At 41.7% G+C, this 17,296-nt stretch overlaps 1 protein-coding gene across 1 annotated transcript in view; it reads right to left on the reverse strand.

The window, feature by feature from the left end:
- The window catches only part of MLLT10 (myeloid/lymphoid or mixed-lineage leukemia; translocated to, 10), a 187,414-nt gene that overhangs the window by 107,070 nt on the left and 63,048 nt on the right, over nucleotides 1–17,296 (reverse strand). Inside the window, exon 7 of the mRNA XM_018564371.1 lies at nucleotides 9,762–9,857. Coding sequence (XP_018419873.1) covers nucleotides 9,762–9,857 — 96 coding nt within the window. The remainder of the gene's footprint in view (nucleotides 1–9,761; nucleotides 9,858–17,296) is intronic.

The raw sequence follows: 17,296 nt of genomic DNA on the forward strand, positions 1-17,296 counted from the left end.
CTCGTATGCCTCCAGCGCACACTACCTGCCTCGGGCCTCGTATGCCTCCAGCGCACACTACCTGCCTCGGGCCTCGTATGCCTCCAGCGCACACTACCTGCCTCGGGCCTCGTATGCCTCCAGCGCACACTACCTGCCTCGGGCCTCGTATGCCTCCAGCGCACACTACCTGCCTCGGGCCTCGTATGCCTCCAGCGCACACTACCTGCCTCGGGCCTCGTATGCCTCCAGCGCACACTACCTGCCTCGGGCCTCGTATGCCTCCAGCGCACACTACCTGCCTCGGGCCTCGTATGCCTCCAGCGCACACCATCTGCCTCGGGCCTCATATGCCTCCAGCGCACAGCACCTGTCTCGGCCCTCATATGCCTCCACTACACACCACACACCCTCCACTCTCTGAGCTCTGGTCTGGGCTCTTAATGAGGCTGCTCTCAGCCAACTTATTCCTGGCTACACCTGACCTCAGGACTGGAGATTTCATCCCACCCAGAATTCTAAAGGTGCCCATACACTTACAATTATAAGGTAATTAAAAAAACGTACAATCTGCCCATCTTGGACAGGCAGATCGTACTTGCGATCATCGCAAACCCGCCCACCTGAGGGGCAGGGCTTCCGATGACTGCAATACAGAATGGGCAGTGCGCGCTTGCGCACACCGGTCCGTGCGGCATTAGTCTGAAGAGCAGGCCACAAACCCGCTGACAATCCTACGATTCTCGGCGGGTTTTCGAGCCTGCTCGTAAGACAAAAGACGTGCGACTGTACAGTAGAAACGGACGCACGCCATCCATACATCTTGCGATTATCGTACGAATGCGGGATTTCCCGCGATTATCGCAAGGTTTATGGGCACCTTAAGAAATCTCCAGAGATCCAGATCCCAGCTACAATCCGGAAAACCCGTAAGAAACTGAGAGGCCAGTTTCTTCCCTGCAGAACTATTTGCATTCTGGAACCTTCCAGCCCCTATAGCTGAGAATCCTGGGTGACCGTGTTGCCAGGATACTCTGTGGCATTGCCACTATATATATATATATATATAAAATATATTTGCATCATACATATATAGCATACCATACATACACACAGAATATATTACACACACACAATATATGCATGAATTGCCAATAATGTCCATACAATTTTCATACAAAAGGTCAGCGTGGCCAGGAAATCACCATGTTTTCAAAGACCGATCATTTTCCTGCTTTATATACACTGCATTCCCTGTCAGCCAACATTCATAATCCCCCCTCCCTCCCTTCTCAAAAGACATTCAGAAACATCTGGACTCTGGTGTTTTCATATTAAATGTTGGTTTCTCCAACAGTTAACATTTATTATCCAAAAATATAGACCAAAGATATAGAAAACATGCATTTGCATTTTGATCTAGAAAATCAAATTATTTTATGGGGTTTTTTTTGCGTACACTCACCTTCGCTGCATATTTCTCAAAAACACTTTAATTTCTGGCCAAATGTAGCCAGTGAAATAGGGTAATAAAATCATGCACGCATGCACTATCTTTTGCGATCGCACAGCACTGGAACGCAGGGCATTTTATTACCACGGGTCCCTGTGCGGCCGATCGTACTGCGGGCGGGGAGGGCACTCGTGTCTGCAGTGCCATTGATTTGAATGGCACTGCAACGTCTCCTCCCGCCGCAGAATGCAAGGAGCCTTTATATGTGCGATCCCTTGCGTTCCGGGCACGAGACATTGCGGTAGACGTGCGGCCTTGGTGGAAACAAGCCCTAAGGCTGATTTAAATAGATGTGTTAGGATTAACATGCAATAAAACTCACGTGTTGACACAAGTTCAAGCATGATTGGCTTTGCAGTGTAATCAATTTAAAAAAAATTACGTTTCAGCGTTAGTAATATGTTAAATGAATCAATTAGATAAGATTAAAGTGTTTGTGGTCAACACACACTTGAGGAAGCATTGTTGAAGGGTCTGCAATGCATGGAGTAGTGGCAGCATTTTTTAAGACGGCCTATTCTGTTGCATATGCACTGCTTTTATTCTTTCAACTGAGGAAAATATAATGAGACAACATGATACAATTTAAGAATGTCCCATTTTCCCCCGATAGCTGTTTGGTGGATTTACAAGAGCTGTCTCTGTGCTTTATGCCCACCTGCACAAGTCCTAAAGACTGGTGTGCCTCCATGAGGCTTACATGTTTGACAAGACAATACATTTTCAAAGCTGAAATGTATTTAATGAAGTTCGAAAGCCAAAGCATATCCTCTCCTGTTATAACATTAGCATTATAATAGGAATACATACTGGAGTTGTTTTTGATAATACAATGAAAGCTTAGTTGAAAAAATCCCTTTTATGTAGTGAGTGCTGCCTTCCGTCTGCCCATCACTTCCATCAACTTCCTGGATTCCCAGTGTGCTTTGTATCTCTTTCCCTGCTGCTTGATGTGATGCAATCTCCATTTCTTAAGACTACATACCCAGCATGCAATGCTTCCAGCAAGCAATGATAGCGTTACATTGTTCATATTCACAGTGCTGAGTGAAATTGTGTAAGTACATTGTTGAAGTCCATCCTATGGGCATCTTCAATGTTACAAACTTCTAGATGGATATGGTTATTAGGAGTGGGATACAACTTATGGACATTTATATATAGAAATACCTTTATTGCAGAGCTGGAAAAAGGCAGAATTATAAAAAAAAAAAAAAAAGTTACATTTGCCAACAACATTTTTCGTTTTCCAGAACGGTTGACAGGTTCTCATGACTCTGGGATTCATGTGATTTTTGCTTACTAGACTGGACTGATTAGTTCCTCTATTCTGTGTATTTGCCCGTCTATTCTTCAGTGGCCCAATCTTAAATTTGCAACTTTATTATCATAACACAATCTCTTGTGTGGACAAGGCTAGTGGAACATCATTTTCGAGAAGCATGGCCAGCACATGGAAAATACACAATATCTCTCTCTCAAACTTAGCAACGTAGAGAAGTGTCTACCTCTCAGAAAAGTGTCTTGATTATACTGTACATACACTGAATGTATGTTGTTTCCAGAAGACACTATATGCCTGAAAGCTTTACCATCAGAAGCATTCACGTCACTTCATGACAATGCCCAAATCTTCAGGGCTTGTTCACACCAGCAACCCACATTCTACTGCAGCCACTGGTGTGTGCTGTGAAGGGAACAGGGCGGTGCGCTGATTACAATACTTTGCATGGTTTACCTTTCTTTGTAACTTTCCTGAAAAGTCACAAAAATACGCCATGTCTTACTTTTTGCAGTGCAGTATTGTGAACTGAATTAATAGATCATAAGGCAAACTGCATTATCTATGAATTCGGACTGTGCTGGGAAAGGCTACCGCTAGGGTAGCCCAACGCAACTGGTGTAAACGGGCCCTTAAAGCAGGGGTGGACAAATGAATATGAAATTCAGGAGCAGAGTTTGACCAATCCAGCAGCCAGCTCCATTGACAACTAGAGAAAACCTCAAATGTTGTGCAAATTTTAAGGAGCAATTGATAGGTGGCCTCTGGGATTTATCCAGCCCTGCCTTAAAGTACAAACACTTTATATGTGACTGGAAAGATGTCAATAGCCAGAAAGCTGGAACCGACATCCTTTTCAACATAGACATGGCATTAGGTCACAAAGTCTCGCTAACAGCAATGCCCCAGTTTTTTTTGGCTTCTTACTTTTCCTCTCCAGTGGCTGTCCTGTGAGCCAACCAAATTTTTCGGAATATCGCCTTTTCAGGGAGATCCAGATATGGTAATTACCCTCCAGCTTCTTTCATGCGAAACACAAACAGTGATAGCTGGTTATTGTTGGCTCCTAGGCTGGACTGACCAACTCTCAAATTATATATCAAAGCTAAACTCTAGGTAGATATAAAATGAATGCAGCTATGTGTATTCATGAATACATAATTCATTGTATTTTTCAAAATGCAAGCTCGGCATGTACCAGAATTTGGCCTACTTGCTCTTGCAGTTCAGACTGGTGGAGAGAGAAGCAGAACAAGGAGCCAATCAATTGTGTTGCAATACTCATGTGCTTACAAGGAGCACACTGATAGAAGAATAAGCAGAGTGACAGAAGGAAGAGATCATCAGTCTGCTGCTTATCCTAGAAGAATACGCAGAGTGACAGAAGGAAGAGATCATCAGTCTGCTGCTTATCCTCTCACTGACCAGTCAAGGGGAGGGGTGGGGCGAGAACAAGACTTGTAACGGTTACTTGATTGCAGCAGAGAAAAATCAGGTCTCCTCCCTTGCCTAACAGAGCTGCGCAATGGACAGAAATACAAATATTTTGGCAGGTAAAACAGCTCCCATCTTCCCATTTCATCTGTGTATTGAGCCATTAGCCCGGGAATCAGCTTTAATCTTATCGCTCCTGTTTCACAAAAATGAAACACCATACACACGCCAGACCTAAATATGTGAACAATGCACAACATAAGAGCTGAACCTATAAAAGAATATTACATCCATGTTGTCAGTATCAAGTACCTCTAGGTTCACAGATATAAAATTAATCCTGTGAATGTAGGTCTCTAGTATAAAATGTAGGGTTCCATTTCGTGAAGGTGTCGGGTACACGTAGATATATGGACATAAGGCTAGACACATTATCCGCCGTATGAATAGCACATTCATCCACATACAGCTATGCAGAATGGCGTGAGGTGGAGTTTCCCATTCAACTATATGGTTGTTTCTGCACCTTACCAATGATCCCCCATTGTGTGGCTGCAGCCCATGCATTATTTAATCACTGTGGAGCTGGCATATAGTCAATTTTCACACTAATCAGCACTTGCTTTTATTATTGCAAACCGTTCTCACTTTATTACCATCACCTCATAACTTTAACTTTCTTCAAAATGACTACCGACACCCCAAAACCAACACACAGTGCATGTCTGTACCTCTGGCCATTAGCAGTTATAGTCATTAGATGAGACCGACCGGCACTGACAATAGGGTAAGGAGCATCCGGTTAGCAATTCCCAGTATAGCCCCAATAACCACCATGGGAGAACAGAGCGAAACTTATGTCTACATTCTATTAGCACAGCGGGTGTACACACATTGTGAATGAATAGGTTTTTACAAAATTAAAACGCAGAATACAAATTACTAAGTGAAGAGAGGAAGGCAAGTAATTTGGGAAATCAAAAATTCACACGTTTTACAGTGTCTGCATATTTTCTCCCACAGTGAAAAGCGACAGTGCTATTTTTTCTCAGCTCTAGTCAATTAAGGGTTTTGTTTTTGTTTTTTAAAGTGAGCATCTTGTGTAACAAACATTTATTTTTGCTTAAAAAATTGGAAGTCGAAGATTATTAGGTCTAATATAAGTTCAACTAATAGATGTGGCTGTTCGTATTAAACAATAGGCAAGGGTGGCAAAAGTAATAGAGTTCAGGTGCCAGACAGGCCAAGCTCACAGCTATCAAGCAATGTAATGCCACTGACACAAGTTAGAAACCAAAAACCAAATAGGAATATGAAAGAAAATAGGTAAAACCTAAAATTTCATCGGTGTAAAGCAGCTACCTTACCACATTAACTAAATATCTAAAATCAGAACATGCAGGTAGCAATATAGTCCAAAAAAAGGTGACACATCCATGCCTTGCTACAAGATTAACTTCTGATACATGTATACCAGAAGAAATTCTTCCTCTGCCCTTCTTTATAGACTGCACACATATATGTCTGTTATTTATCACAGTGATGTTCAACTCTTGCGTAGCTGGTCCTGTATTTAAGGAACAAGCAAATACTGAGGAAGAAAAAGGTAGGGGTGGTGGATGCTGTCCTTGGTTCTTTCCTCAGATGAAAGCACAACGCCAGGCAGTTTTTGAGTTCTCAACGCGGCAGGTGCACCTTAAAACCCTAAAGGCCAATTTACACTTTTCCAACCCATCACGGCCTGTTAAATTGCACATTAACATATATTGCGTTAAGGCAGCCTATTAATTTGAATGGGTTGCCAACGCACCACCACAGCCAGAAACACTGATATGTGCCTTTTGTGCAACAGCGTGCACCAAAACACAAAAGGTATTGCTTTGCACCAATTGGGGCAACAATAAAAATTAATGGAAGCACAAAACATGTGTATGGTGCTTTACTGCAACACAAAGGAGTGAATGCGCCCTAAGTGTTGGTGTGATACAACTTAGCAACAAAAGCTGTACTGCAGGAAGATATAAAAAGGCACCATTTAATCCAGTTCGAATTACCAAAATAAGTGTAATGTATATTTATATGCAGCTGGCACAAAAAGTACTTAAACCTGTCTTGATATCAGCCCCCTGGAGGTCTACAGGAGTGCAGGATCTAGTTATTCCATCTTAGCAAGGGGACCAGTTCACATACAACGTATATATTGTTTTCAACTGCTCCCCTGGTGTTAGGTTTCCCAATAGTTGCCAATACAGTGAGTAAAAAAAAAATACCTGTCTAGGGAACACAAAACTGACTTGGTTACAGGGACTCTATTTTTGAACATAGTGTAATTTATTCCCAAGCTGTCTGTTTCAGTCCCAAGACTAGCGAAACTCAACAAAAAGGAGTCTGAGAGTCTGAAACCCCACCTGCTTAGAAAAAATATTGACATTTCAACTACAGATCATCTATAAAATGCACCTTTTATACAACCACAGTTTTTTTAAAAGGTTAGATAATCAGGACATCTGTCATACTTATCATAGAAGCGGTCAGAACTTTTCAGAGAAAACTGAAGCCCACGGTTGAGGGAAAGTCTCTTCTTCAAATGATAAAAATCAAAAACAATTCTTCTAAAAAGTTGGATTGTTCTCGGCCATTGGCAATAGCTTTGCATGGCTGTGCCTTTCAATTATCATAATAGAAGTCACCAGCTCTCGATATGTGCAAGTAGTAAAGCACTTTTTATTCAATCGTCACATGCATCAAACAGCCAACGTTTTGGGGCCACATAGGGTCCCTTCTTCTGGGTGACATAGTGACATCCCAGAAGGGACCTTGCGGGCACCGAAACGTTGGGTGTTTGACGCATGTGACGATTGAATAAAAAGTGCTTTACTTCTTGCACATATCATGGAGTGTTGGTGACTTCCATTATGGACTGTATCTGACACGGCGCCATCCGTGTTGTCACTTCAAGCACCAACCTTTTACTCAAGGTCTGTACGCTGTATGTAGTGCAGGTGATTTTGTATTATCTTTCAATTATCATTCACAGTGAATGTAGAGTAGACCCATCTATGCCCATTCCATACCCATTCCTTCACCTCTGCTCCTAATGCAAGATTGTGCTTTGTCCATGCAGGGCCAAGAAACAAGTTCTTGTTAGTGTTCCCCTGCCGAGCAGTCCATACTCACCTCCCCTTCACTATCCACCAAAACGGTGAATATTCTCTAGAACACTTTAAGGCTTACAAAATTGGGCTATTGGCAGCTGTTCCTGAACAGATTATAATAAAATGCTCTTGTTTTGCAATCAGAGTGTTGTTCTTACTCTCTGGCTCCCTACACAAGGCCATATTTAAGATATGTTGAGGCGGATCTACTCAAGGATGAGAGTATGTCCACTTGGAATATTAAGTCATCTTCACTTCAATTATCCAATCATGTGAAAATCAATTTTCTGTTTTTTTTTTTATTATTTCAGCTACACACGACTGGGTATAATTGAACACATCTACAATATATTAATTGGAGAACATTAACTTCTTTAGTAAATAAACCCTAAAGCCCCCTTAAACACTTTCCCATAACTAAGTAAATAAAAAAAAAACTAAAATGGGTCTGCTATGGTTCTTCTACAATTCCTATGTTGGTTAAAGGAGAACTATGGGGTCAGTGTTTTTCCCCATAGTTCTCCTTGGGGTAATGGGAGGACACAAACTAGCGTCCTCCCGTTACCCTAAGCTCAGTATACAGCTCGCGGTATACTGAGACGCCGCACCTGGAGCGGATCCCGACTTAGATGACGGGATCCGCCCAGCTGCGTGAGTGACAGCTGGCTCTGCCTATCTAGAGGCAGAGCCAGCTGTACCCGCCCGCTCCCCGTCCGTTCCGCCAGTCAGCGATGGCAGATCGGAGCGGGGAGAGGGGAATCCAGCCCCTCCCCCTGTCACGGCAGAGAGCCGTGACAGGATCGAGAGGTGAGGGAACCCGGTATGTGTTCTCTCACCTCCCGATCTACTGAGCCGACCTGTGACAGTCTCATTGTCACAGGTCGGCTTAGAACTATGAGGTGAGTGGAAATCACTCATGTCATAGTTCTCCTTTAAAGAAGAACTCTGGGCAGTTCCAAAATAATCCTTGCAATGGGGCTACCCCGCACTGCAAGGCTACACTGCTCGTTATTCTATAGGGTCTAAAATAAAGAAAATATAAGTAAAGCAGTAAGAATTTTACCTTTACAGAATAGGAGCAGTCACATGAACACTACTAAAAGTTTTGTTTTTTTAAATGGCATTTAAAGAGTCTTTCCTTAAGATTTTATTACAGGATTATTAGTATATGGATAGATGAAAGTGATTGGGACTGACTGGGATAATGGTTTACATCTGCTTTAGGTGAACGAAAAGTACAGATGCTTTGATGTACATTGCTAACTCCCGCCAGATAAACTACAGATGAGAGTCTATTACCATAGACAAATCCAAACTATCCAAACACACCAATCTATAGACAATTTGAATGACTATGTCCAAATCTGAATGCAGCACTATGAATGATATTCATTTGCAGATGCCTGCACAGAGAACGCACAGCTAAAATCAACAGGTTGGCTACAGCTAAGCAAAAACTGAAGAGCAGTTTAGAAAACCCGAAATGCAGAACACACACTGCTGTAGGTCATAATATTCAAACTAGAGTTAGCATTCCATATTTTGTATTGTCACGAAAACAAACAAACCTAGAAGCTCGCCTATTGCTTTTTTATTACTTTATTTGGGCAACCAGCCTAACATTGATCACCAGTGGTCTGAAAAAATATAGTTTAATCTCTCTTGATGGTCAAACCCTCAATGCCCAGTGAGACCCAAGAGAGTTGAAGGAGCACAAAAGACATAACAGCGTAACTATTTGGCCCCATTCACACTGAGCGACATGAAAATCGCGCGATTTTGAGCGATATTGCGCGACAAGCGATATTGAGCGACTTGTCGCGCGACATCGCGTGACTTTTTCCTATTGGGCTGTATGCAATCAGGATCAATATCGCTCGAAATCGCTCGAAAAAAGGGTCATGTAGGAGCGACAAGCTACCAGCGACGAGCTACAAGCGATATTGAGCGATGAGATGTGAACAGCTCCATTGAAAATGGATTGGAGAAGCTACATAGAGCGATATCGCGTGGAAATATGAGCGATATCGCCGCAAAAATCACTCGATAAATCGCTCAGTGTGAATGGGGCCTTAAATTAGACTACTACAGGAAAAACATTTGATGCATCTCCACCCTTGATGTGTAATAAATATAACAAAATATAATTTCTAATGCTAATTGTCGAAACAGAGTTCATTTTCATCCAATCATCTGAAAAAAAGTGGCTGGGTCAATCAGGTACAAGGTTATGTGAATCTAAAAGCACATGCAGAGAATGAATGAGGAACTAGGTCAAGCTCACATCACTAGGAATGGCACAGAGAGACACTATTATGGCAAAAGCTCTACTAATGAGCGGTGATGAATCATGGTGGAGCAGTTGGTCCATGCAGCTGAAGGTAGCAGATAAACTTACTTTTTTCTCCTTCTCATGATGTTTATCCTGAGAGTGAGAGGAAGAATCGCTTAAACTTTGATCAAATGATCTACTAAAATCCAGTCTGCCTTTTCTCTATAAAAACACAGAGTAAAGAAGTATAAGATGGAAGTACCTACAGAAAGACCTTGGAACCTCTAAATAAGCATCAACTAGGCCGCCATGCTCTAAAACATAATGTACAACAAGGTGCATGGGAAATGTCATAGCAATGAGATTTAGAGTGAATTGGGAAGGGGGGCACTGGACAAGAAAGGTGTACGGAGAGGCAGTGTAGAAGAGAAGCAGTGTCATGTTGCTTATGTTTTATTACAAATTCAAGCAGATTCATAAATTCACCCTCTGCCAGTCTGAAGGAGCACTCTTAAAGTGGATTTTTTAGTCATTTTACAAGTCTGCACAAGAACAAAAATCCTGACCTGTCACAATATACAGCAATAGTATAAGATTTAGGTAAGGTTCACCTTTTATCATTAAAAAGCCGTCGCTAAGCTTCAATCATGTGCCTTTTTCTAGGCTGAGGTGATGTTATCAGTCTGCTGCAGGCAGGAGGAAGCATTTCCCCAGTCTCCTCTAGGCCAGGGACCAAACTGCTAGACATATGAACATGAGAAAAAGATGCTGACCCTGGATGATGCCTTAAGAAAGATGGTGCCATCCTACCAGAGAGAGAAGTAGGTGAAGGCATTTTCAGGGGGTGCATGGTGATCTCTGATTTAATAAATACCTGGATGTGTTACATTTACAAATTGTTTCTAGGTCCACTTTAGTGCTAACATGTGCATCTGTTTTATGGTTAATAAAAAACAAAAGATGGGTAGAATTTTGAAGCCAATGTCTTCAAAACTTTTAGTGGCTATCCTGCTTTACAAAGACAACAAAGCTGAAACATGATTGGTAGATAGTGACAAAGGACAAACTCTTGTCTTGGGGGGAAAATAACAAAAGCGGAATACATCATGTTTGTGGTGTAAATATTGGTGCATTGGTGGTTCCGTGAGCCAAAATTAACATTGTTATAAAGAGAGGTTCTATGTGGTGTTAAAACAGTCAATCCCACTTCTAGGTTTATTTTTATGTCTGAATAGCGTGTGTCAGTTCGCACAGTTCAAAGTTACAAAAATGGTTTTAAATATACACCATTACCATAGATGTGTAAACGGTCTATGAAGGAGCTAGTTGTGGAGTGGCATATTGGTCAATAGTGTAGATAGTAGAAACTGTAATCAGCTGGGAATTGGGAAAGTATATTTTAGTCTCTCTTTCTAATATATTTATATCTACATATCTATCTATCTATACACACACACACATCTATCTTACATTTGGCAACTGTGAAACTGGAGAAGCAATGGCTGTGCATAAACATTACTATTTTATGAAACACATTAACGTAGCATCATGCATGACTTTTATTTGTTTGGCTCCACATCTGTCTGCACATAGAACTTAGTGCATTTCTCTCCATGCACAAGTGTTTGTTAATTTCCCTCCTTTACTCGAAAACCACACCAAAGTACTTGCCTATGCTTTGTATACTGTATAAATAGGTCACACACCAATACAAGAGCACTGATCTCCAATCTACATGGTCCATCCTAGAAAACTCATGTCACCCACTGTCACCTCTGACTCCTGTGTTGATAACTCTGTGTATAAACTCCCAAGATGGCTCATCTATTCCTTCTTTGGCATGACCCAAAGTCCTCACTTCTGGGAAGTGCATAGTATGTAAATATCGACTGACTCTACATCGTCTCAGATACACCCACCTTGCGCCTATAATGCAAGGTCTGCAACTATTAAAAAAAAACTCTGAGACTCCTGCATTGCAGTATGCTATTGCACGAGAATGGGTAAGCTCCATCATTCAGCACAGTTCGTATCTGTATATTGTGTGTGTCTCAGGTTTGAGGCCTCCCGGGGTGAAGGACTTTAAGGAAGCAGTGTTACATACCACTACCTTTTGATACTTTCCATCACTCTGTATGGCAGTTTGTAATGTATATTCTGCTAACCGTGAGCTATATCCATCATCAATGATCTATGTTTACTTATGCATAAATAGAGGAAAGAAAAAAAAGTTGAGTTTTTTTTCTTTAAATAGTGTATTTTCTGTTCTATTGCTGAAAACCATAAAAAAGATGATGTGCTAATGAAAGCCACAAGCTCGGAGGAAAGCACTCACCAAATCACTCTCCAATTACTACACAATGGTGCCAATTACCTGCCAACAGGACTGCCATGCAATGTTCTGCAGAGAAAGGATTAACAGACAAGACTGAGTCAAAATGTCATTTTTGGGGGCATGGGGAAAAGTAATCTACAGTAATGGTTACAGCACACGACTGAAAAAGGAGTACACTGCAGCAGAGAATCCTAAAGCCAATTTCTAGAGTATTCTTTATAATTCAGTATTCTAAAGAAGCCAATACAGACTACATCTTGCTAAAGCGCAGACTGATCTAAAAGGTGGCCATACACGGGGGAAAGAAACAATGAATTTCTGAGCTATGCCTCTTCAACAGGCCTGCATGTCTGTAATTCAGTGCATAAAAAAATGTCTTTTCTCTGCGAAGATAAAACAAAATGATAAAAGACTCAAGCCACCACGGCTTTAATGACACCAATGGTTCATGTGATTGATTGATCTTGCTCCATACACCATGACATTATCACTAGACATTCATATCTTTATGAGGTTATTTTTGTCTGTGTATGGTGGCCTCTGCAATACCAGACTCCTGTACGGCTCACTTGATGTTCTCTTGTGCTCCTACAAACTGGACCCTGTTGGCTATCAAAGGACACCTGTTGGGTTAGAAATATTGGAGCTGCCATTGCTGAACTGATTTTGTGTGCTCTAGGGTCTAGAAACGTCATTTCTGGAGCGAACGGTTACCTGAAGCCTGACGGTTGCTGGCCGGCAAAACATACATGTCGCCCCCCATTATATGAGTGCTCAGTGTGTGAGGTCAGACAGCGGACAGCAACTGGTAGACTTCAAATGACCTCTTCCACCCAACACACAGACACAAACTACGGATAAAGTGTCAGTCTCCAAGTAAGAAACAGGTTGAGGTTTCATGACCCCATGATGCTCTTAAATAAAAAAAAAAAAAAAAATCTTAATCTATTTCCCAATTATTGCCAAGAGTGGGCTGTGGAATCTCTACATCTAAATACATGAAGCCCACTTTATGACATTTTGTTTTACAATGCAAATCCTCTGCACAGGGAACAAGTAAATAGATGCACACCAGCTCAGCATGGTACCCCACTTGTAAACTGTGCACCACACAAAAAACACATGGCGCCAAGTAGGGATGCACTGATACTAAAATTGGTGCCTATACAGAGTATTTGGACGAGTACTCTTACTCGCCTAAATGCTCCGATACTTATCCCGATACCATAACTTCCTGTGCCACGAGGGAACATGGAGCCGGCTTCCTGTTTGGCCGGGAAGCCGGCTCCATGCAACCGGAAGTACTAGTATAGGAACTCCGTACCCGCGAGTCACAATATATAAATATTTGTACTTGTACTCAATACCGAAAAAACGGTAATCGGTGCATCCCTAGTGCTAAGTGAACCTGTAAAAGACAGCACAACATACCTGATACCTACAAAAGAAAATTTCGCTTTTTCTGTGCCCCTGACTGATCTACGTTTTTTTCATTCTGAGAGTTTGATTTCAAAGCTAAGCCCTGCAAATTGTTAGAGATAGTCAGGCCGTAGTAACAAATCAAAACTAAATCAGAGAAAAACACAGAAGAGGCTTTTCTGGCTATTAATGGCAACAACAGGCATCTTGTAGCGCTAATATGGAGTGGCCGGTTTCAAAAGCCACCAGCTTTTCAAACTAATCCACCTGGCTTTTACCTTAAATTAAAAATAAGGAATCCTACATATTTGCTTGTTTTCAATTAATTTTTATTTTTAAAAAGCAAAACTTCATTCAATACTGAAGGATTGAAGATGAGTGCTTCAGGAGCTTGCCTAAAGGCTTGTGACTTGTTCTCTCCTGCATGTCCCACCTGTCAACACTCCCTTGTAAAACAGTACCCCAACTATACAAATACTGCAGCCTGGTTCCCCTTTCTGGTCTAGTGGTTTTGCCATAAATCAACCTGCAGTCTTTTAACACTTTTGCTGACAGTGAAAATACAGGAAAAGGTGGCCAATGCTGAAGAACAGTACTCCAGGCCTGCCCTCCAAATAGTAACATTTCAGGACTCTGAGTACATGACCTAAGCTGACTTAGGTCCCACTTAACAGCTCACCATCCAAACAGAGAATTAAAAGGTCCACTTCAACCAGTCCAGAGTGGTGTTTGCATTTAAAATTGCCTTCTTATATTCTCCAACTCCTAAAAGGTGAGATCTAACCCCCGAAGTGGAATAGCAAAGGATCGGACCAGGCAGAAGCTTCATTTAGCAGGTTTAATGATAGCAGCTGGATTTTTTATAAGGAATTTTACAATACAATCATATGGGCTACAGTAAGAAAAATGCCCTACGTCACTGCACCTAGCCATAAATCTTACAATTCCTTAGACATGCCTCCCAAAGTGTTCTAGTCCCTTCTATTGCAGCCCAAGCACATAGACTGGGCACATGCACATATTCCAAGTGAGTCTTGTATGCGCTTAGGGTTCATCAAGCGTTAATCTGTATATGTCTGTATAAAGCTGCTCAACTTTCAAGACTAAAAAACTTAAACTATTACATCATATTAATAATAATGTATATGCAAATTAATAACATGAAGTGTATGAGTTAATATCAAAATTCCACTACACACCAGACTTCTAAATCACTTCAAAATGCCATAACAGATCTGAACTATGGGTATGTGGTCCATTGGTTGACTCCCTACAATGTAGAAGTAGTAGGCATTTTGTTAAGTGACTGAAACCTTCGTAATGGCCTTGTAGAATGGGCCAGGTAAACAAACCAATGCAGGAAATCTACCAACTGGATTCCGCAAGTGATACAACAAGCCAGAGTGTATACCACTGGTGTTCACCCAAAACTGAAATATTATTTTCCATAGTGTTGGCCTTTAGTACACTTTTTGAATTTTAGTCATTCAAGGAAAAAAAACATTCAAAAAGGGTGCAAGCAGTAGCTTCTCAATGGAAGAGGAGAAAATGCATTTAAACCTACCAATAAGGATTTCCAACTCTTTTGCACTGATTTATAGAAGCAAACACTTTCTATAGAAGACTACCAAATGCTCGAATAGAAAAAGATCATATGAGAAAAACAAACAATTAAGCAGTTGTAAGCCACTATTGGCAATTTTGAGAAAATCATATTTCTACTGTAAATAGAACTACGACTAAATTTGCAAATGTTTATTGAACAGCCAGTGTAAGCAGACATATTCACAAGAAACAAACATAATAGAACGAGTCAGGGGAAAAAGCTTTTCACATTAAGTGACTGATTGCAAAGCCATAAGCACTGGAAAAACTAGTTTAACAGCAAGTAATGATCATTTGCCAACCTTAAATGAATTCAGGGCAAAGCAACAGGTCTGATTTAATCACTCTTGCTCACACCTTCCCAACACCTCCTTAATTTCCCAGCTACTCCTTTCAGTGACAAGAGTCAAAAGGAAATATCTGGTACTTCTGGGTATAAAGAAGAATGTGATTTGCTCAATTTGACAGCACTGGGCCAATCAGCACTTTCAAACGAGGAGTCCAAAGGCTTGCATAAGCCAGGGCTAGAAAAATCCCAGGAGCCAGGTAGCCAATGCTCCTTAAAAATTAAAGCTGGCTCCTACCTATTCCAAAATAATTTGTCCACCCCTGTTGTAAGCTATGAGCCCTGAGACTTGTAGCCTTCCCTCACCCCCAGCAGCTGATTGGAGACACCCGGGGAGGAAAGAAAGATACGAATGTGCTACTGGGAAGGCCTACATTAAAGTAAACTCGTTGCTTTACCGTAAAGGCCACGTTTATGTTTAGCAATTTTTTGCTAACCTCTCTGAAGGCCTCAGCTCCTATAATCATCCAATTAATCTTCGGCACACTAACCTCAAAAGGCATAGTATTGGAATACAACTCTCACAGCAGATCCTTTACACCCGAAAACCAGGTTTTTAACCCAAAACAGTTCTTTTCAATTCTGGTTGGATGCCAGCAAGTTAAATCGCCCACCAGAGAGCCGGTGACTAAGAGTCGATACATCCAAAACAGTTTTTCCTTTTCAGGGTTCTGGTTCGATGCTAACGTGTTAAAGGCTAAGCTCACCTTGAGGTAGAAAGAAGAGCTTGAATCTTCTGCTGTGGTCAGGGAGAGTGAGCTCCCTTGTACTGGCTCGGCATGCGATTATAGTTGTGGTTTTTAGTTGCAGAGAGATCTTTACTAGAGGTCCTCAGAGATATTTAAAGATGGTGGGTGATTTAAGTTTGCATACAAAAGAAATGCTACGCAGTTAAGGCTACATAATAGTCTAAAAGCGTAGTCCAGCTTACACAAATGCAGCTTAGTTTCGATGACATACCTGTAGGTCAATCTTTGCTACCTTCTACCCTAGCCAAAAAAAATTCCATAAAGGACAGTTCCATCACGTCCTTACATAGAAGCCAGGAGGACTTGACTGATGAGCATACACTCAGCATTAACAAGTGCTCTGCTCACAAACCGGTGCATGCTCTCAAATCCTAATAGGAATGAGCGCCCTGCTATCGAGACGGGCTTTGTATGTGCATTTGCAAACTGTGCACTCGACCTCCCCTGGTCACAGTGGGAGCTGAGCACCACCACCGTGGAAGCAGAGATTGACCTGCAAGTATATAATCTAAACTAAGCTGTATTTGTTTATTTTTTGGATTATGCTTTTACACTACTAAGGTCCCCTTTACTTCATAGTAATTTTTGAAAAAGGTAAACTTGGGCCCCATTCACACCTAGGCGTATTGTAATATGCGCGACCGTCGCGCGTTTTTTTAACCGCGATTCCGAAGGCTACTTGGCTGTATCCCAATGGAAAACGCCCTACAAAACGGCCCAAAGTAGTACCTGTACCTTTTCAGGCGTGGGCCGTTTTGTAGGGCGTTAGGGACGGGCGGAAATACGGCAAGGTGGGAACGAGGCCATTGGCTACAATGCAATTTATATTTTTGACCGTTTTGTAGAGCGTTCGTCGAGCGTAGAACGCGCTACAAAACGGTCAGGTGTGAACGAGGGCTAAGCCTTTAAATCACTCACTATCTTCAAATAACTCTGAGGGGCCCTGGTGAAGACATTCATGCAACTAAAAACCACAACTATACAACCCACAAGCCGAGGGAGCTTACTCTCCCTAACTGACTGCAGAAGAAGATTCTGGCATCTCTTTCAACCACAAAATGAGGTAGTCCCCAGTTCAAAGGGAAAGGGGGTGCTTTTACTCATTAGTATTCAACTAGAACTGAAATATTCACAGTATGGACTGACATATTTGTATTGAACCTGAGGAGGACCGATATGCCTTTGGTAAGTGATTATGGACTTATCA

Source organism: Nanorana parkeri, unplaced genomic scaffold (genome assembly GCF_000935625.1).
Source record: "Nanorana parkeri isolate BGI_ZX_2015 unplaced genomic scaffold, ASM93562v1 scaffold23, whole genome shotgun sequence".
Taxonomy (NCBI): Eukaryota; Metazoa; Chordata; class Amphibia; order Anura; family Dicroglossidae; genus Nanorana; species Nanorana parkeri.